At 29.2% G+C, this 22,338-nt stretch overlaps 2 protein-coding genes, 1 long non-coding RNA gene and 1 pseudogene across 4 annotated transcripts; 3 read left to right on the top strand and 1 right to left on the bottom strand.

Annotated features, from left to right (window-relative positions):
* Positions 1 to 3,475: 3,475 nt before the first annotated feature.
* LOC122722548 lies at positions 3,476 to 3,898 on the bottom strand. Its single transcript, XR_006349491.1, has 2 exons — positions 3,840 to 3,898; positions 3,476 to 3,699 (listed from the first exon to the last, which is right to left on the bottom strand). It is a non-coding gene; the product is annotated as an uncharacterized LOC122722548 (long non-coding RNA).
* A 428-nt stretch (positions 3,899 to 4,326) lies between these two features.
* On the top strand, positions 4,327 to 6,896 carry LOC110608391 (annotated as a pseudogene).
* Positions 6,897 to 8,487: 1,591 nt separating this feature from the next.
* LOC110606816 (wall-associated receptor kinase-like 22) lies at positions 8,488 to 11,130 on the top strand. The gene is made up of 3 exons (XM_021745803.2): positions 8,488 to 9,439; positions 9,564 to 9,737; positions 9,837 to 11,130. Exons 1-3 carry the CDS (start codon positions 8,638 to 8,640, stop codon positions 11,060 to 11,062), a joined length of 2,202 nt encoding a protein of 733 aa, XP_021601495.2. The 5' UTR covers positions 8,488 to 8,637; the 3' UTR covers positions 11,063 to 11,130.
* Positions 11,131 to 16,031: 4,901 nt separating this feature from the next.
* LOC110606889 (protein FAM91A1) lies at positions 16,032 to 22,236 on the top strand. 2 transcript variants are annotated; one of them, XR_006349487.1, is made up of 9 exons: positions 16,032 to 16,467; positions 16,802 to 16,947; positions 17,369 to 17,486; positions 17,963 to 18,059; positions 18,200 to 18,306; positions 19,690 to 19,812; positions 19,955 to 20,107; positions 21,710 to 21,770; positions 21,861 to 21,936. XR_006349487.1 is itself a non-coding variant. In XM_043953643.1 (8 exons), exons 2-8 carry the CDS (start codon positions 16,820 to 16,822, stop codon positions 21,989 to 21,991), a joined length of 765 nt encoding a protein of 254 aa, XP_043809578.1. In that variant the 5' UTR covers positions 16,034 to 16,467; positions 16,802 to 16,819; the 3' UTR covers positions 21,992 to 22,236. The 2 variants fall into 2 exon arrangements, 1 of the variants encoding a protein (XP_043809578.1); XM_043953643.1 differs by lacking the exon at positions 19,955 to 20,107 and having other exon boundaries at positions 16,034 to 16,467; positions 21,861 to 22,236.
* The last annotated feature ends 102 nt before the right edge of the window (positions 22,237 to 22,338 follow it).

Genomic DNA, 22,338 nt, shown 5'->3' with positions numbered 1-22,338 from the left:
TAATTTTTTGAAAATAGTTATATATTATTTTTATATTTTTCATTTTTAATAATACATTTTAATTTTTTTACATTTTAAATAGTTAAATAGTTTGATGTCCCTTATTATTTTTTTGAAAATCTTTAATCCTTCATGATTTATTTTGTAAATAAAAAATTAAATAAATTATTACAAGATCATGACTAACTTTATTTTCTTTAAAAATAAAAATTTTATAAATTAAAAAATAAATTCTTTCATTTTAAATAAAAAATAATATAAAAAAATTAAATAAAATAAAATTTTAGTGAAATCATTTATTCCAAATAAGAAATAAAAAAAATTGTGGCTTAATATTATAAAATAAAATTTTAATTTCTACTTGTATATATATAGACACTAAATATATACATATATCGACAACATATATTATTTAAAATATTTTTAAAACTATTTCAAAATAAGATATTTTTAATATTAATTTATTTTAAATTTTAACGATTTACTCAAAATTTATTTCTTTAATTATAAGCATCATTAATTAGTTAGATATATCAGTTATATTTTTTTAAACAACTCTAAAAAGTGAAATAAGTTTAATAATAATAATTATTATTATAAAGTTGCCATGGATAAGATTTTTTTATAATAAAGAATTGTATATATTTTTAACTTATAGTTTAGGAATTGAAAACAATTTATAAAAAATATAAATATTATAATAAATAGAGATTAATTTGTAAAATTATAAGGATTATTTTTTAAAAATTATAATATTTAAAGATAATTTAATTTAAATATAATTTTTTTTACTTATAAAAATTTAATAAATTTATATATTATTGATGTTTTCAAAAAAAATTATAAAAGAATAAATATTATATTATTCACTTTTAAAATATCTATTATTAATGAAATTATAATAATTTTAATGTTAAAAATTAAAAATTTATTTTATTTAAAATTAAAATGAATGACAAGAATGAAAAACCTACATTTTGAATTATTTTCTTTATTTTTTTAAAAATCAAATGATATAAAAAATAATAAAGAATTATTTTTCTTATAAAAAGAATAAAAATTAAATTTATTTAATTTTAAAAAAATAATAAAAAAATCGTAAAAATGATTACTTTTACAATTATGTCTGCCTGCAGTGATAAATGGCTGTTAAATTTAACAGCAATTAATAAAGGCTGTTAAATTTATTCAAATTTTATTTTTAATTTACTTTATTATCTATTAAAAGTTAATCATCGTATTAAATTAAAAATTAAATTAATATTTAATTATAATATGATAAAATGGTATAATATGATGGGAGAAGATATAAATTAAATAGAATGATAATGTGAGATAAACAAATAAAATTTTAAGATTAGAGTTTAATGTCAAATCCCATATTGACCATAAATAAAAAATATTGAGAGTTTAAAGTTAATTTGAATCCAAAATGTAAATTGGAGTCTTTAGTTGGAGAAAGGTATGAAAATTAACATATGAAGTGAAGACGCCTAAAACTAATAAGAGTTGCCGGTTCTTTGAGTCAAGATTTTGGACTCAAAGACTTGTTCCAACTCATCAAAGAGTTCCAACTCATCAAAGACGAGTTGAGTTGCCGGTTCTTTGATATGGGATTTTGGACTCAAAGACTTTATGTTGTCTTTGATGAGTTGGATCCAACTCATCAAAGAGTTCCAACTCATCTTTGATATGGGATTTTGGACTCAAAGACTTTATGTTGTCTTTGATGAGTTGGAACTCCAACTCATCAAAGAGTTCCAACTCATCAAAGTTGACTCAAAGACTTTATGTTGTCTTTGATCTCATCTTTGATATGGGATTTTGGACTCTAAAGTCTTTGATGAGTTGGAACTCCAACTCATCAAAGAGTTCCAACTCATCAAAGAGTTCCAACTCATCAAAGTTGACTCAAAGACTTTATGTTGTCTTTGATGAGTTGGAACTCTTTGATGAGTTGGAGTTTCAACTCAACTCCAACTCATCAAAGACAACATAAAGTCTTTGATTCCAAAATCTTGACTCAAAGAACCGGCAACTCTTATTAGTTTTAGGCGTCTTCACTTCATATTTATTTCCTCCGCCTTTCCCTATAAATGTCCCCTATTCCTCTTTCATATGACAAGCCCTATTTCTATCTAAAGTTCCCTTCCCCTCTCTCTCTATTGCAGGACCTCTCTCCAACTCACTGCCTGAAAATGACAAAAAATCTCTGGAATTTTGTAAAGATCAAATTCTCTTCTATTCTTTTATTTTCTTTTGTATTCTTTTTTAGATATTAATGATATTTTAGTTGTTTTTAATGCAGGCTCGTTGGTTTCGGTGGGACATAATTCTGTCTATTATTGCCGTTGGAGCTGAGGCCATATCAGCAGCACTTGAGCAGACCTCTCCACATAAGGTGAAAGCTGCAAGATATGGAGTGATTATGGCCATTGTTTCTGTCCTCCTAACATTTGCAGACCTTGCTTGCAACAAGTATATGCTCATACGGGACAAAAATACAAGGCCAAATAATAATCATCACGAGTTAAGGTGGGCGTTTGCAGATTCTTTTGGCTCTATAAGCTCTATATTAACCCTCATTTCTTCTTGCCTCCATTACAACTTTCTGAGTAATGGCAAGCAACAGCCAATACAGTTCTCAACCATACCTCTTGCCTTCTCTGTTTGTGTGTTCTGCTCCAGAGTTTTTCGACAACCCAGCCATAAGCATAGACCTACTTTTGTCTTGAACTGCAAGCTTTTGGGTCTCATATATCTAGAAATAGAATCTGGCGAGATATTATTTGATAACGATGAACCTACGCAATTTGCTTGCCCGGTGTGCCAGATAGAACAGATACATCCACAGGGTGTTTACTCCATTCCTCAAGTGTCTCCTTGTCTATCAAATAACTTTCCATGAGAAAAAATTATTACACATTGTACGATTAAATATTAATCATTTATTATGTTGGATTTATATAAGACACTCTTATAAATGAGATTATTATACGGTGTAATAAAATTTCTACTTATTGTATAAATCATGATTTATTTGTTCGATTAATAATAGTAAAAGATGACTAGAGAGCGGTGGTTTGTTTTTAAAATGTTGTGTCAGTCAAAATTTTCCTTGGTGCAGGATGATTCCTGGAAGCTAGATGGGCTGAATTCGTTTCCCTGTGTATTAATATTAATGACAAGTAATTTTCATGGGCGCGTTGTATGCTACTTTATATTTTACCTAATTTTTTGCTAAATTAAATTTTAATAATAATTGATAAAATACTTTATATAAAAAATAAAATTTATAAAAAATTTCGGTTGATATATATCTCCGAGAAACATGGTTATGCTCTCATAATTCTCCAGCCTCAGAAATAATCAATAGAAATTTAATAATGGCGAAATTACTACAACTAGCAGCTGAGACAACCATAGAAACTTCAATAAAATATAATGGCAAGCCATCCGCATAGATGTTTCATGAGTAGATCAATAAAACAAAGCACTACAAAGGAAAACAAAGGGATAATAACAACAGCAGTAGAGTCAACTGCACTACTCTCATGATATATTCATCTGGTTTTTTACTGTATGCAAGAAACGCATACCCGAAATCTCAATCAGATGTATTTAGAACAAGAGGGCGGCTAATTTCTTCCATCTTTATTTATACTTCCGTCTCCCATCTTCATCACCTTCAAATTATTGCTGAAACTGAAGAGATATTACATATAGGAGAAGATAATTCACACAAGTAGAGATATATATACATATTTCTTGCGTTGCTCAGATCAGCCAAAGCTTACAGGAGATGAAGATCAAGAAACAGGAGAACCTCAGAAACTCACCGTTTACACTTGATGACTTTGAGAACCCAGGAAGAGCAGGCTGCTTTCATTCGCCTACGCGGCAACGCCCTGCGGGAAGCTTCTTCGAGGATACCACAAAGTCAAATATATGATCAAATTATTCTTCTTAATTATAGAGCTGCGGTAATTAATAAATTTTGAATTTTCAAAATTATTTTAAAGATCAATAAAATAATCAACATTTTTGTATCATACATATGTAATAATTTATTATAACACAATGGAAATTTTAAAATTAATTATTTGTAAAAATTTAAAAGACATATATGACTAATTTGTAAAATATAAATGGACTTATTCGTAGATCATTGTTAAATTAATAAGCTACTCATTTAAAAACTCATGATATGATTCATTTATTGGCTCTTTAGCTTAATTCATTAATCTAAAATTTAATTGGACCTTTTTTTTTTCCAAAGTTACAAAGGATAAGGAGGTAAGTTCACTTTGCTGTATTTGCATTTTGGTTTCTTCTGTCTACTGTTTCCTCATTGACATTGATGAGTCGCACGAGTGAACGAGTTGCTGATTCAAATGGGGTAGGCTGGAACGTGAGACTGGCAATTAAGCAAAGTCCTCCTATTAAAAGCGTTTAAAAACCAGAGAACTGAAATAATGGAGAGAGCTGCAATGGTTCCGCTGAAGCTTCTTGTCCTTTTGATACTTGTATGCGTTACAGCACCACCGGCCATGGCTGCATCTTTGGCAAACCCAGTATGCCAAGACAAGTGCGGTGATGTTAACTTCTACTTCACGTTTGGAGTCGGAGAAGGTTGTTACATGAACAAGAGCTTTGAGGTTGTTTGCAACGACTCTTTTACACCTCCAAAGCCTTTCTTAAAGAGCATCAACATGGAACTTCTGGCACTTGTATCAAGCAGTGACGCTGTTCTTGTTAACAATCCAGTAATTCATTCCGATTGCGGTGACAAAGTCTCTACAAATAGAGGAGTTAACATGTCAGGCACTGGTTTTGTCTATTGAAATGAGGCGAATAGATTCACAGCCACGGGTTGCGACAATTATGCCATGCTTGTTCAGGATGGTGAAACAGTTGGAGGGTGCTTGTCTATTTGCCGCAATGAAAGTAGTAATACAAGGGGCTGTTATGGTCTCAACTGTTGCCAGGCTACTATTCCTCCCAATATCCAGTCTTTTGAAGCTAATATGACAGACCTTAGTGGTGAGATTGATTGCATCGGTCGTAAGTCCGCCTTCATGGTTCACCAAGATTTGTTCGATTTAAGAAGCCTTGATGAAATGCTTCAAATGGATCATGTTCCTGCACGGATAGAATGGGCAAAGTTTCAAGGGAATTGCGATCTAAGCGAAACTATAACCCCATACATCAACTGTACTTCAGACTCCAAGTATTGTTGAGCACAGATAAACACAAGGCAATTGTGTATTTGTAGGAATTGTCAAGGTACAAATTCTCACTCAGCTCTTTCAGATTACTTAGATTGATGAAATTTACCTGGTTGAACAAAATTTGTTTTCGCATTCCAATATCTGGTTGATATCAGATCCGCAATTTATAGGTTTATTTATTGTATGTTATTTGACAGATGACAGCAAATGCACAGATGGAGGGAACTATAACTGTGATCTGTTTTGTATGCATACTCCGGGAGGCTACGACTGCCCCTGTCCGACTGAGAATTATGAAAATATTTCCAATATTTGTTACCCATCACATCTCTTTTCAAACCAGAAATCCCACTCCAAGTTCATTATTATAGGTGCGCAAGTTTCTCTATTTATGCCATTCTTCATTTCTGTCACATACAATGTTACAAACTTGACTCTCTTTTGGGCTGTAAAGGCTGCGCATCAGGTCTTGGATTTTTGCTCCTCCTAATTGGTTTATGGTTGTTGTACAAGTTAATGAAGAGAAGACACGCAATGAAACTCAAGCAAAAATTTTTCAAAAGGAACGGTGGGTTGTTATTACAACAACAACTCTCCTCTGAGGGAAACAATGTTGAGCAAACAAAACTATTTGCTTGCAACGAATTGGAGAATGCAACTGACCACTATCATGAGAATCGAATCCTTGGTCAAGGAGGTCAAGGAGGTCAAGGAACAGTATACAAAGGAATGTTGACAGATGGGAGAGTTGTTGCTATTAAGAAATCCAAAGTAGTAGATGAAGATAAGCTTGAGCAATTCATCAACGAGGTGCTAATTTTATCACAAATTAACCATAGAAATGTGGTCAAGCTACTTGGATGTTGTTTGGGGACAGAAGTTCCTCTACTTGTTTATGAGTTCATCCCTAATGGAACACTCTTCCAATATATACATAATCAAAATGAAGAGCTTCCACTTACATGGGAAATGCGTTTGCGCATTGCCACAGAAGTTGCAGGTGCTCTATCCTATTTGCATTCAGCAGCCTCCTTGCCTATTTATCATAGAGATATAAAGTCATCCAATATTCTTTTGGATGATAAGTTTAGAGCGAAAGTGGCAGACTTTGGCACCTCAAAATCAATTTCAATTGATCAAACACATGTGACCACTCGAGTACAAGGAACTTTTGGATACTTGGATCCAGAGTACTTCCAATCAAGCCAATTTACAGAGAAAAGTGATGTTTATAGCTTTGGAGTAGTTATTATTGAGCTTTTAACTGGACAAAAACCAATCAGTCCACTACGATCTGTTGAAGCGAGAAGTCTAGCTACATATTTTCTAGATTCAATGGAAGCAAATCGTTTGTTTGAAATTGTTGATGTTCGAGTTCTCAAGGAAGGTGGGAAAGAAGAAATAATTGCAGTTGCTAAGCTGGCAAAAAGATGTTTGGACTTGAGTGGTAAGAAGAGACCTAGCATGAAGACTGTGGCAATGGAGTTAGAGGGAATTAGAGCCTCTCAAGGATTTTCTTTAACAATTGAACAGGATCAGGAAGAGGTTGATTTTTCTGTTGGCGACTATACTGGGCCATGGGATGTTGATTCATCGTCAACTGGATCACTTAATAGTGGTATCCCTGGCCATTGAGATGTGCAACCAAAAATTTCTAGTAACTAGTTGCCATAAACACTCTGCCATTAGGCTCATTTTCACTGTTTCTTGAAGTGAAGTTCTATTTATTTATTTGTTTGTCTGTATATTTGATAAACTAGATAGAAATTTCTTCACATTTTGTTTTTGAAATAAATGAATAGTGAAATATGAAATTTATTTCATTGCATATGAAATCATTAATATAAATTTCTTTTAAAGGTGTATTAATTTATTTTCATTATAAAGGCTGAAGATAAATTTATTATTTTAATTTATGAATATTTATGGTGTAGTGAGTAGAGTATTATGATAAGCAACAGTTATAAAAATTAAATAAATTAGAGAACTGAATGAAATAAATAAAAAAATATGATTGAATAATTCTACATGGACAGAAAGTTACGTTGGACTATTGTGTTGAAAAGTATAATATGGCTGCCAATGGACTTGTCTCCCTTAGCCTCTGTACTTTGGTCTTTGAAGTTGAGTCCACTGTTGCTACAATTGGTTGTTTGTTTAGTTGATAATCCTGAAAATTATGGAAAAAAAAAAACACTTGTACAACAATTTTAAATACAGAAAAGTAATTTTTATTTAGACCCGATTTATCATCATTCTTATTTATTATGGATTTCAAACATAAACACAAGTTTTTTTTATATATAAAAATTATTTACATATTTATATTTTGGATTATGATGAATCTGAGTTTAATTTTTTTTTAGAAATATTATTAAAATCAATAAATAATAATGATAAAAGATATGCAAGTACTTTCGTTCAGCAATCCATATAACGAGAAAGAATTGACATGAATGATATTAATGGCAAGGATAATAAAAAGATTAATTTAAAATTGACCTATTTGGCAATAATTTTATGAATTTTTATATTTGTAGTCTAAATTTGTAATTTAAATTATAAAATTTTAATTTTTAAATTTATTATAATTATAGTAATTTTTTAAATTAATTTTAATTAAATTTAAATTATCTTACTCAATATGCTACATGTTATATAAATAATTTGATTAATTGAAATAAAAAATATAAATTATATAATTAAAATACTTAATTCTTTCATATTTAAATAAAAATTTTAATTGAAAATTTTAATAATTAGAGATTTAAGATCCTAATTAAAACTTAATTAAATTATTTATATAATAAAAATAATGACACTTGATATTGATGTGCGAGCTAATTTAAATTTTATTAAAATTAATTTAAAAAATTAATATAATTATAAAAATTTAAAAATTGAGACTTTTTATTTCAAAATTAAAAGTTTAAACTATAAATAAAAATTGTAAAATTTGGATTTTTTAGTCAATAGACCTTTAAAATTTTACAAGATTAACAAATTTGCCAACGTTGATCACTTCAAAACCTGAGCGCCTATAGTAGCTGAACATGATAATGAATTTCAACGTTCAAATCTTGATTTTTCAACAAAAGGTAAAAAAAACTCAAATCTTGAAGATCACTTTGATGATATTATTCTGTCTTGGTCAATAATTATAAATAAATTTACCAATATCACTTAAACCATAAAAAAGTCTGATAATGACAGGATAGAGAGTGATTGAGCAACTCATGGCACAGATGGGTTCCAGATTCAACTTTGGCAGGTTACCAATTTGCTCCGGAGCAAGAAATTGGAAAATTCCAGGAGCCAAGAAATATATCTGGCTAACCCTGAAGTATCCATCCCAAGTCCTTTTAAGGCCTGGCCTGGAAGTAGCTTAATTAATTTGATACCTGTAATGGAAAGAAAGAGACGACAGAGAATGATGATTGCTCTAATGGAGCTTGGCTTCATTACAATATTATGGCCAACACAAATTCTAGCAGTGGAGCCTTGTCTGTCAATCTGTGGTGATGTCATCGTCCAATTTCCATTTGGAATTGGGAAAGGTTGTTACATGGATGAGAGTTTCGAGGTAACTTGCAACTACTCTTTTACATCTCCAAAGCCTTTCTTAACTAGCATCAACATGGAGTTGCTGGACATATCAACAACAGGGCAAGTTCAAGTCAGCAATCCAGTAATTTATTCCGATTGCAGCAACAAAGCCTCCAATACGACAACAGTTTCCCTTTTGGGCACCCCTTTCGTATTCTCAAATTCTTCTAGCAGGTTCACAGCCCTGGGTTGTGACAATTATGCTCGATTTATGGAGGATGGTGGCAACATAGTTGGAGGATGTCTGTCTATTTGTCCTAGTGGAGCTAATGCAAGTGGCTGCTACGGCATCAACTGCTGCCAGGCCACTATACCTCCTTACGTCCAGTTCTTTGAAGCAAACATGACAAGCCCTTTTAACAGCATGGCCGGTCGCAGCAGCTGCAAGTCCGCTTTCATGGTTGATCAAAACTGGTTTGCGCCTAAATCTTCAAGCAGCCATGATGATCTGAACCTCGAGGATCATGTCCCTGCGGTGCTTGATTGGGCAGCTGATCAAGGATATTGTGATATAAGTCGCGAGCCAAACATTAATTGTACCTCTAGCTACTGCTGGAAAAAACTTCACGAAAATCAAGTTTGTATTTGCAGAGGATGTGAAGGTACGTATCTATTCTCTGTTGGTTCAACTCTGCATAATTTGGACTAGAGATGGTCATTAATAAAGAGGGCAGGACATGGTTGCAATTTTTTTCGTTATGTGTTGTTGGATTTGTTATGTGACAGATATGGTCAGCTGCACTGATCCAAGAAACTATAGATGTAGCTTGTACTGCATGTATACGCCGGGAGGCTACAATTGCAGCTGCCCTTTTGGGTATGAGCGTCTTAGCAGTAGCAACAGATGTTACCCATATGGTTGGGCATACAAAAAATCTCGGATCAAGATCATCATCATAGGTATGCAATTTTCTTTGCTTATAATCAATCCTCATACCACTTTGTCTATATATATAGTTTATAGATCAAGTGAATTGAAGCTATCTTTTGGCTTTGCAGGCTGTGTATCAGGTCTTGGATTACTGTTCTTTGTAGCTGGATTATGGTTGTTGTACAAGTTATTGAAGAGAAGAAAGGCCATGAAGCTCAAGCAAAAATTCTTCAAAAGAAATGGTGGATTGTTATTACAACAACAACTGTCTTCCACAGAAAATAACGTTGAGCAAACAAAAGTTTTTACTTCCAAGGAACTGGAGAAAGCAACTGATCACTATCATGTGAATCGAATCCTCGGCCAAGGAGGTCAAGGAACAGTATACAAAGGAATGTTGACAGATGGGAGAGTTGTTGCTATTAAGAAAGCCAAAGTAGTAGATGAAGACAAGCTTGAGCAATTTATCAACGAAGTGTTGATTTTATCACAAATCAACCATCGAAACGTGGTCAAGCTACTCGGATGTTGCTTGGAGACAGAAGTTCCTCTACTTGTTTATGAGTTCATCCCTAATGGAACACTCTTCCAATATATACATAATCAAAATGAAGAGCTTCCACTTACATGGGAAATGCGTTTGCGCATTGCCACAGAAGTTGCAGGAGCTCTATCCTATTTGCATTCAGCAGCTTCCATGCCGATCTATCATAGAGATATCAAGTCATCAAATATTCTTTTAGATGAAAAGTTTAGAGCAAAAGTTGCAGACTTTGGCACCTCAAAATCAATTTCAATTGAACAAACACATGTGACAACTCGAGTACAAGGAACTTTTGGATACTTAGATCCAGAGTACTTCCAATCAAGCCAGTTTACAGATAAGAGTGATGTTTACAGCTTTGGCGTAGTTCTTGTCGAGCTCTTGACTGGACGAAAGCCCATTTCTTCATCATTATCAGCTGAACAGAGAAGTTTAGCTACGTATTTTATATTTTTAATGGAGGAGAATCGTTTGTTTGAAATAATTGATGATCGAGTTATGAAGGAAGGTGGGAAAGAAGAGATTATTGCAATTGCTAAACTTGCTAGGAAATGCTTGAACTTGAATGGAAAGAAGAGACCCACGATGAAGACAGTGGCAATGGAGTTAGAAGGGATTAAAGCATCTCATGGAGCTTCCTCCGCCATTGAACAAGACTATGAAGAGGTTGATTATATTGTAGGCGACTACGCTGCTGCATGGGATGTTGCTTCTTCTTCAACTGGATCCCTTAGCATTAGTATACCAACCCGTTCAGACTTGCAGCCTCTAATTTCTGGTGCCAGTAACCCTGGCCCCATGAAACAGTAGCTATATGCGAAATACTTGCATGGATCCGTCCAATATAAATTAAGAACCAAATAAATAAGTATTTTCATAAAAAAAAACTCTTTGATTTTTTTTTTAAATCAGAATAAAGAATTAAGAATTAATAAAGTAGAATTTGAAAACTTTCGGATTTATTTAAATACATTTACTAACATATTAAGCATGTGAGTACAATTTTTAAATTTTTTATTTTGTGTTGTATTTGGTAATTTATTTAATTGTATCTCATTACTTTTTTTTTAAATTTCAATTATATTCAAGTAATAAATTTTTATTAAAATAAAAAATATATATATAATACTATATTTAAAGTGAAAAATAATTTCTAATTATGTCATCACAGCTAAAAAGTATAAATTAATATTTTATTATTTAATTTGCGACTGACAAAAAAAATGTGACAAACTTTTAGAATCTTAATTGGCTTTGGGAGCATTAAATTTAGAATCAGGGAAAAAAGCATATGCATGGTTAACCTTTAAGGCTTTGTTTTTTTTTTTTTAATAATTCGATTAATATTTAAAGCAACATATAACCTAATATAATTTGACTAAAAAAAAAAATTGAATCTGAGCAACTTCAAAAATCTAATTTAAATACTGTAATACTCAATTGAATTTAAATATTTTATAAAATTAAATTCAAAAACTAAAATTTGAATTTTATAATTGAGTGAAGCTCAAATTTAGCAATGTGTTAACTCAATTTTTTGAAAATAATTCCAGTATTAACATAATCAAAATCAATAATTTATTTTTTGAAAATAATTACACTAACATTGATTTAAAGTTTATCAAAATTCTATAAATATTTGAATGCACTGAATTGGATTATAACTTTCTTCCTATTATATATTAATTTTAAAATTTTAATTTTAATATAATTAATTATGAATTTCTATATTTTTAAAATTAAATATTTAAAATTTTTTATAATGTAAATTAGAGATTTTTTCATTTATTTTTTTTGTTAAAAATATAAAAATATATTTATTATTTTTTTTAAATGAATATACTGCACTCGAATTTTTAATTTTAATATAACTAATTGATTAACTCCTATATTTTTAAAATTATACATTTAAATTTTTCTATAAGTAATTCCTCCTTATCTATTATAATTTAAATATCTTAATTTTTATTTTTTAATTGAAACAACACTTAAATTTCATTAATTTTTATTTATAATATCTCATTTAACTAATTTTTAATAATTTTTATTCTTCAATTTCTATTCATTAATATACTTTAATACTTATAATTTTAAAACTCTTAAAAAATATTTATAATTTCAGTTATTTTTAAGTGGTACTAAATAACATAGATATATTGTAAACTTTTATAAAAAATATTTTAGAAGAAAATTGTATTTTTAGAAAAAAATTATAATTTACTAGTTTTGAATTAATATCTATAATGAATAGTAAAATTATAGTTTTAAACAGATTAAATATAGAGAAATTTAAAAATTCAATTTTCAAAATATAAAGATTGATTTGTCAATAATATTAAAATTTCAAAATTAAAATATAGTTTATATAATATAAAATTCTTATCTATATTAGAAAGAGTATAAGTGTTTATAAAAATATTTTAAATATTTTAAATATTTATTTTTTTAATCGATTTACTAATAAAATTATAAAAAATACTTTTAATTTAAAAAGAATAATTATACAGTAATTTGAATATTTGATTCTAAAAATATAAAAATTAATTTATTAATTATATTAAAATTTAAAAATTAAAATGTAATTTATACTATATCTTAAAAAACCATTTACAGTTTCTTACTATTGCAGAAGCTCTCAAAACTGAAAATGGTTCAGTCATCATCCTCTCAAAAAAAAAAAAATATTTAATTTATCATATTTAGAAGGCTAATTGATTAGCACTCCAAGACTTAGCCTAGTAGATCCTAATAGCCTTGAGAGGTCTAAGGTTTTACTCCCTCAATCCCTTATTTCAAAAAAAAAAAAGGCTAATTGATTTATTTAGATGAAAAAAATCTTGAATTTTTCTTAATTGATGATGAAAAATTAGCATAATAAAATCTGAAATCTCTTAAATTTATTTAGATGTACTTGTTATACTAAATTAAGTATGTGAGTGCAACTCTTGAATTTTTTTATTTTGTGTTATATTTGATAATTTATTTAATTGTATTCGATTATTTTTTTTTAAATTTTAATTATATTTGAGTAATAAATTTTTATTAAAATAAAAATAATTATATAATACCATATTTAAAGCGAAAATAATTTCTAATTATGTCGTCAGACTTAAAAAGTATAAATTAATATTTTATTATTTAATTCGCGTTGACTAAAAAAATGTGAGAGCATTAAATTTAGAATCAGGGAAAAAAGCATATGCATGGTTAACCTTTAAGGCTTTTTTTTTTTTTTTTTTTTTTAATAATTCGATTAATATTTAAAGCAACATATAACCTAATATAATTTGACTAAAAAAAATAAAAGTTGAATCTGAGCAACTTCAAAAATCTAATTTAAATACTGTAATACTCAATTGAATTTAAATATTTTATAAAATTAAATTCAAAAACTAAAATTTGAATTTTATAATTGAATGAAGCTCAAATTTAGCAATGTGTTAACTCAATTTTTTGAAAACAATTCCAGTATTAACATAATCAAAATCAATAATTTATGTTTTTGAAAATAATTACACTAATATTGATTTAAAGTTTATCAAAATTTTAAAAATACTTGAATGCACTAAATTGGATTATAACTTCTCACATGCTGTACATTATTCGTGTATGTTTTAAAATTAATAATTTCATGGTTTTTATTATATAAAATTTAAATTTTCACCAATGTGAAACGGAAAGCAGCGAATGGAAAATTCACCGATGTAGAATGGAAAATAGGCGATTATCACACTCTCCTCTATTAAAATTATATCAATTATTACTCTGTCATATTAAAACTGCATTATTAAATTTGTGACGTTCTCATTGCAATTAAATCAAATATAATCTAAAACTTCACCTCGTCTCACATGGTTTCACATCATTTTATAGAAGTACTAATTTTACATAATTTTTCTGATTTAAATGACTAATAAAAATTAAATAAATAACTTTTAAATATATAAAATATTTAATTTAAAATAATTAATTTAAATTTATTAATAATTTTATATTAATTATTACATACAATTTAAATTTCGTGAATATTTTTCGTAAAAACGAAAAGAAGCGGATTATCACATGTTTTTTAATCCATTTATTACAAATTAAAAAGGAAATAAAAAACGACTTGCTATGATTAATTAAATTATACTAATCGTGGGCCTTATAACCCTAAATTATCAAATACTTGTATCAATTTTTTTAATGAGTTGATTAAATACGATTGTTTATTATTAATTTTGTATAACATCATAAATATAAATTTAATATTCCTTAAAAATTGTAAAATATAATTTTTAAAATTAGTAATGGATAATTAAAGAGTGTAATACCATGCTAGTTATAAGATTTGGTTTTGAGACAAAACATTATCCGAGGGTTTTAGTAAACCTTAAGAATGAAAGAAGCCTCAAGCTTCAGGGCTTTTTACCTTTTTAAGTTAAAAAAATAAAAAAATTTTCAAACTTAGATGGGAAAATTTTTTTCCCAAATTAAGATAAAAGTTGACTCTACCGCATTTTTAAAGTGCGGTAGAGCTTACCGCACTTTAAGACTGCGGTAAGAAAGAAAATTTTTTTAAAAAATTATATTACCGGACTTTAGAAGTGTGTGGTAATGTAATTTAATTTTTATTTAATTAATTATTTTATTATATTATATTAATTTAATTATATATTAAATTTATATAAATATAATTATGAAAATTATATTAATATTAATTATTTTAAATTATTTATAATATAATATTATATTTATTTTATTAATTATATATTAAATTTATATAAATATAGTTATAAAATTATATTACTATTATTATAAATATTAATTATTTTAATTTATTTATAATATTACATTTTTTTTGAAATGGGTTTATAATATAACATTATATTTTTTATATTTATTATTCTGTATTTTAAAATTTAATTTTTATTTAATTAATTATATTATATTTTATTAATTTAATTATATATTAAATTTATATAAATATAATTATAAAAGATATATTAATATTAATATTAATTATTTTAAATTATTTATAAAATAATATAATATTTATTTTATTAATTATATATTAAATTTATATAAATGTAGTTATAAAATTATATTAATATTATTATAAATATTAATTAATTTAATTTATTTATAATATAACACTATATCATTAATATTTATTATTTTATTTTATTGTTTTCATTACAATTAATTTATAAATATTTAATTTTTGAAATAATAACAGCTTTTAATTTTTTTTTTAAATTTTAAAATAGTAAAAAGTCTAATTTTTTTAGGTGTTGTTAGTTATATAATTTTTTAAAAATTTAATAATAATAAAAATAATAAAATAAAATGATAAATATGAAAATATAATGTTATATTAAAAATAAAATAATATAATTAATATTTATAATAATATTAATATAATTTTTATAATTATATTCATATAAATTTAATATATAATTAAATAAATTAAATTAATAAAATAAAATATAATAATTAATTAAATAAAAATTAAATTTTAAAATGTGGAACTCCACATTTTAAATTGTTCACGTACATTATTACACTTTTAAAGTACGTTAATATAATTTTTTTAAAAATTTTTATTTCTTCTAGCACTTAAGAGTGCGGTAAACTCTAAGTATTTTTAAAGTGTGGTAGAGTCAACTTTCACTCTTATGAGAAAAAAGTTTTCCCAAACCTTTGAGGATTTTTTTTTTTTCAACTTGAAAAGGTAAAAAGCCCCAAGCTTCAAGCCTGAGACACAACACAATCATAGTCAAATATTCAAGAGCTCTCATTACAGGCAGGCAACGCAAGTTTAATCCTGAGACTAGGTCCGTTTGAAATTAAAAGCTTCTTAATTTACACCAAATCGACTTTTGTAATTTATTTTGTCCAAATCTCGTTTGGTTCTTCTCTTCCTACCAAACTCTCTCTTCATTTTAAATCAGGACAGCGACTCCACAGACAAACGCTCAACACTTTAGCTGAAGAGGGAGAAAACGGTAACAAATAGAGAAGTTGAAGCTTCACCATTCTCAATCCTTCGTCGACCAACGAAGTCATAAGAAAGGGAGACTAGATCGGAAAGTGGAGACTCGTTTGATTTCGCCTGATGAGTAAGAATTCTAGCTTGGGGTAGGCGCCAAGGTGACCACTGAACAAAAGCTGACCTCTCTAGCAACCTTCAGTGGGAGCAACCGGTGGAGGAGGCAACGACGGCGTTGACGGTAATTACCCCCTTGATCGACTAGCTTTTGAGTCGATTTTGAACAGTGATTTTTCTTAGTTATGCCTGGATCTATTCGCTTTGCTCTATTAGAGTTATTTTGGATATTTTAGCTCATTTTGCATGTTATCCTTTTTATTAGTTGCTTAGTTTAGATGCAAAAGCTGAATGCGATACTTCGTTTAGAACGATACTTTTCTAGTTTTCTAGTGGCATGTATGCATCTGTTTGATGTAGTATAATTAAAGCTGTTAGTGAGCTTGTAGTTGCTGGCTTGAGTGGTTTCGACAGTTAGTTGATTGTTATGGTTTGATTATTCTATTTACTGGGAGCAGATCGAGTGAATTGCCACTATGCAGCGAATTCCTGTGACAGTTGAGGAACAGCTTATTTTAAAAGCAATAAAAGAGGAATGCCCATGGGAGAATCTCTCCAAGAGGCTTCAAGCAACTCTCACTTCTAAAGAAGAATGGCACAGAAGGTCAGATTAGCTTTTTCTACGCACCTTTATTTGAAATTTTCAGGTTCTGTGTCTTTGGAACAGAAAAAGTTGTGCTGCTTTTTGGTTATGCAAATAAGGTAAGGGAAAGTTTATGCAATTGGCATCTGATAAGTCCGTAAAAGATTCAGATTTTATTCACTGCTGCAATTTTATTTTGCTGAAAGTGTGATTACTAAAGGTGGCATTTTGTTGGCCTTCAAATGTATTTTCTGAGAACTGAATGCGGTCTTAGTTAAGCTTTAACATACGGGATTCGGATTAATATTTTTCTACAAGCTGCTTTTAGTTATGACGGGTTTTTGGGATTATATTCTCAAACTCCCTTCACATTTCCTTTTTCTTTTTGACTAAATTTGTTTCTAATATTTGTTGTTTCTTTGCTTCTGATGAACTCTTACAGAATAGTTGAACACTGTATAAAGAAAAGACAACAATGGAACACCTCTTTTGCTCGCAAAGTGTGCAGAGAAGGTGAATATTATGAAGACATGATGCGCTACTTGAGAAAGAATCTAGCGGTGCGTGTTGTACAAAGTATTAAAAAAATCCATATAAATTAGTCCCACTTTGATCCCTGTGATTTTCATGCTGCTGCAATCCCATTCTTCTACTGTTGCTTAAAGCACTGATTCAATTCTTGTTTGGCTTTCTGAACTACTGGAAAGTAGTTTGTTTTGGGATTCTCATATAGGTCCTACTGTTTTTCATATTGTCCAGTTCACTTCAAGAGGAAAATCTTGTTTGACTTTTTTAGTTAAATTAATATTTTAAATTTGTGATGAAAGGTTAGCACACAGTATTTTTTTGGCAAGGTCAGTCATGTACTAAAGTAGCAGTTTCATGTAAAACATGCTTTGATATGTTCTTCCAAAGTTATGCATATAGCTTCCTGTAATAGAAGGTAATGTGAAGCAATTATACAAGTGCAGCATAAGGCAGTGTCATTTGCTTTATGCTTGCATCTGCATTTACTTTTTGGTTTCATTACTTGCAGCTGTTCCCTTATCACCTTGCTGAGTACGTTTGCCGAGTGATGAGGGTATCACCTTTTAGATATTACTGTGACATGATATTCGAGGTCATGAAAAATGGTAATGTGCTATTTCATTTTATCAATTCTGTAAGGGTTTCCAAATTGCTCATCCGTTATATTGTTAACTCCTGCTAGATTGTAATCAGTAATTTATATCAGTCCTTCCATTCATTTTCATGTATTTCATATTCTCTGCAGAGAAACCATATGATAGCATCCCGAATTTTAGTGCTGCAGATGCCTTACGGCTTACTGGAATTGGGAGAAATGAATTTATCGATATCATGAACAAGTGCAGATCTAAGGTACTGGATCAGATGCATATATGCTTACAGAATCACGTGGCTGTATTTGAGTACAAGCATGCGTGTTTTTCTGTAAATATTGAGATGTCTATATTTCAAATGTACTTGAACTCCCCATTTTGTTGAATTATAGAATATATGTGGCTGAATTTTTAGATGTGGCACTTGAGAATAAGAAGCAAAATTGAGGCACTTCTTCCTTACCCTAGCATATTGTGCGTGTGTTGGTGGGATGGGGAGGAACCAAAATTCTTCCTGAAGTTCACACTTTCTTTTTTGCTTATCAGGAGATATAACAGTTAGTCTTATGTTTTTGGGTTTGACAGTTTGCTTGAAACCCATTTCACATGCATCAGGAGCTTATATACATGCATGCAGGGTGGAGTTGTGTGTATTTGAGTGGGGTCAATTGACCCATCTCGATTTTTTTTTAAAAAAAAAAACTTATATACTTTGTATTAAATTATCAATAATCTATTAAAATAAATTATTTGTTCATTAAAATTTAGAGATATTATTATATTTAATGAAAATTAAATCTTATTGAATAATTTGCCCCATACTTTTTGTATTATTTTTAAAAAATAAATAATAATACCTAAAACTATTAAAAATGTATCTAATAAATCCTAAACTATACAGCCACATATTTTTCTTTCTATTTTCTTTTTTCTAACTTTCATCTTTTCTCATATTCACAAGATCACAATTTCTCCGTTGTTCATCTATCTTTATTATTATTATTATTGTTGTTGTTGTTGTATATTCAATTTTCATTGAACGAGAAATCTGTGGTTGAATGATTCTTTTGATTATATATAATGATAAAGATGTATTTAGTCGCCTATATAATAAAGCAATTATGCAATGCTTTTAAAATTTAAAGACTTAGGGAGAATGATTGTAAATTTAATATTATATCAAATTATTATTATATAAAGTTATTTTCTTTGTATATGAAATTATTACTACATATTGAATATTTATATTTACTACAATAATTTTTTTCTCAAAATTAAGTAAAATAAAATCTTTTTCATCCCATCCTGGCTCCACTCCTGCATGTATGCAATATGAAATTCATTGTATTCTATTGCTTCTTATGAGGTTAAAAATAAAATCTTCCTTGTCAAATGTAGTAGTCTTTTTGTAGTCAAGTTATTTAATCAAAACCTTTATAGCTACATTATCTTGATATTAAGAACCATCTAGTTAAACTATTCACTGTTGCATCTATTTTGCTGTATGAAATTTTGCTTTAATAATAAATCCTCTGTTGTAAAGATCAAATGGAACTTATTTTTGTTACTATTTCATGCTATAATGTCAAAGTAAATACTAATTGTTATCTTACCCACAATTGGCTTATCTGGTGCTGTTTAGAAAATTATGTGGAAGCTAAATAAGTCCATTGCAAAAGAACTTTTACCTACACAACCTGTGGACTTTGCAATTGAACCATGGTGGGGAGTCTGTCTTGTCAACTTTACCTTGGAAGAATTTAAGGTAAGTTTTCAATTCTTTGTTTTGAATCTAAGGCACTACCTTTGATTTATGTGCAATTGTGGCACAATTAATGCACACTCAAGACACCACAATCTTTGTGCAACTGATTGTAATTCCCTCCTCTATCTCTGTGCATTTCTAGAACTCTCAGAAGAAGAGATGGCAACAATTGATAAAGTTTGTAAGGAGGAAAATAATGCATATATCCTATTTGATCCTGACATTATAAAAGGTCTGTATTGACGAGGATTAATCTACTTTGATGTCCCTGTCTACCCCGATGACCATTTTAAAGGTGATTTCTTTTTCAGTCATTGTGAAATCAGGCTTTCTAGGTTTATCCTTGTTTAACTATTTGTTAAAGACGCCAATTCTCCAAGTTGGACTATGAAGGCTATATTTGAAGCTCATTTCTTTGGTTCACATGACTTGGTTCTATTGTTTCTGATATATTTTTTTTTGGGTTGTAAGTCTTTGCAGTTAAAATATTCTTGGTCCATTTGACATGTAAATTTCTTTTTATTCTTGATGGGTCTTTGATGAATGCCGGAGATGTATTTATTTTGCATGTCTTCATGCTTTTCTTTTGTTTAAAAGGGCAATAAAATTTAGGGGTAATTTATAATATAGTTCTTGAGATTTGGCAAAATCCATAACTTAGTTCTTGTTTTTTTAACGAGAAACAATTAAGCATTGATCTTTTATTTTGGTCATGAAATAGTCCTATTAAAATTTATTGTTAGACTTAACAACTTAGTCCTTTGAATTTCACTTTATATAACAGTTTAGTCTCTGTAGTTTTAATATTTGCAACAATTCTATCCATTCAATTTGGGTTGGCTTCTTTAATTTATGATCAATTAATGCTGAATTTAGCATAAAGAATATTTTATTAACAGAATAAAAAATCACAGACTAAATTGTCTTCTGCTAAAAAAAGTAGGGACCGAGTTGTAAGTTTTGCTAAATCTTAGAAACTACATTGTAAATTACTGCAAAATTTGTTTGTTAAGGGGGGGACTGAATATTGATTTCTTGATGCAAAGGGCGAATTGATTGGATAAAATAAAATCTCCTATACATTCACAATAACATTATACAAGTGGATGCTTTTAGTATGTTAGCAGGCTTGCAAATGCCCTGGAATCATTGTTTGTATTTCTAGATTATATCTTGGAATCAGGAAGTTTTAATTCCATTTGACAAATGAAAATGCACAATGATTATTTGGTGATAAAAATTTGATATTTTGGTGGAAGTTAACTTGTAGCAACTTTCTCATGGCAAGGAACTTGTAGTTTACGACAGGGAGTTGTGAGGGAGGGAGGGAGAGAATAACAAGAAAGAAATAAATGAATGAAGAAAGGCTTGTAACCATACTGATTGCTAACTCTAAAGCAACAAACTTGAGAGTTGAGACTCCTATTTAGCAAAATAATCTGGCATATATGTACTTTGATCACATGAAGATCCATAACTTATACAAAAACCCATATTGAAACCAATATAACTTAATATTAATATAATTTGACCTATGAAGATCCATGAGGTGTTGTACTAGGCTTCACTAGTTCCAAATTGGAACTGCATGCAAAAGCAACCAAAATCCCTATTTTTGGTTGCTCTGGACAACTTCTAGTAGTGTCCTAAACCCTCTAGTTTGGTTTTGCAATATTTATTAATTTGCGCATAAATTACTTTGCTTTGTGAAATTTTGTTTGCAAGCTTGAACATGTTCTGTCAAATCTTTCTTTCTTTCTATTTAAATTTTTTAACATGTGATTGACAATGTGATCTGTGATGAGGGTTATTTTCAATGAATTGAGGAAGCTCATTTTTCTTAATTCACTTTTCCCAGTTGATTTCTGAAGTCAAATGTAATTTTTTTGTGGCTCAGTTTCCAGGCTTGAAGGGTTTGTTTCAAATAGGGATCAGTCTTATGAGGATCCTATCGAGGAGTAAGGAAGTTATTGACATTTTTTTCGTTATTTGGTTGTTCTTATTAGCAGTGAGACTAAGATCCTTATCGGAGTGATCTCATTTTTCAGGTTGCTCTATGCAGTTTTTGTTGTTTCAAGTGAGAATGCTACTGTTGCTGAACTGGCAACAACTTTGCAGGCTGACCTTTCTCAATTGCAGGCTGCTGCATCCTTTGCTTGTCGACTTGGGTGGGCTGTAAAATTGATTGATCCAGGATCCATTCTTCAAGATACAAGTATACCTGGCTCTCCTAAAATCGCTCTAAGCGATGAAGAAGATGCTGCTTATGCTAGTATAAGCTCAAATGTGTTCAATGATGGCGATGTTGCTCAGCAAGAAGATATTTCAGGAATTGAAAACTATGGGCTGCATTCCGGCCATGCTCGTGTTGCTTTTATTGTTGATGCTAATATAACTTCATATCTTATGATGGGATCAGTTTCACCAGGTGTTTATCCTTTTCCCTTTCACTCTTTTTTCTTTATAAATTAAAAATAAGAAAAGGAAATAAACGCTAGTTGTGTAGGCAGGAAATAACAATTTCCC

Source organism: Manihot esculenta, chromosome 18, assembly GCF_001659605.2.
Source record: "Manihot esculenta cultivar AM560-2 chromosome 18, M.esculenta_v8, whole genome shotgun sequence".
Classification (NCBI taxonomy): domain Eukaryota; kingdom Viridiplantae; phylum Streptophyta; class Magnoliopsida; order Malpighiales; family Euphorbiaceae; genus Manihot; species Manihot esculenta.
The sequence above is the reverse complement of the archived record's forward strand: the minus strand, read 5'-3'. Positions and strand labels throughout refer to the sequence as shown.

Excerpts from the sequence above, each read along its gene's own strand:
- LOC110606816 (XM_021745803.2), top strand. The coding sequence starts at position 8,638 with ATGGAAAGAAAGAGACGACAGAGAATGATGATTGCTCTAATGGAGCTT. Across the intron at positions 9,440-9,563 it reads TATTTGCAGAGGATGTGAAG|ATATGGTCAGCTGCACTGAT; the intron begins GTACGTATCTAT and ends GTTATGTGACAG. Across the intron at positions 9,738-9,836 it reads GATCAAGATCATCATCATAG|GCTGTGTATCAGGTCTTGGA; the intron begins GTATGCAATTTT and ends TTGGCTTTGCAG.
- LOC110606889 (XM_043953643.1), top strand. The coding sequence starts at position 16,820 with ATGCAGCGAATTCCTGTGACAGTTGAGGAACAGCTTATTTTAAAAGCA. Across the intron at positions 17,487-17,962 it reads ACTTGAGAAAGAATCTAGCG|CTGTTCCCTTATCACCTTGC; the intron begins GTGCGTGTTGTA and ends CATTACTTGCAG. Across the intron at positions 19,813-21,709 it reads TTACCTTGGAAGAATTTAAG|TTTCCAGGCTTGAAGGGTTT; the intron begins GTAAGTTTTCAA and ends TTTGTGGCTCAG.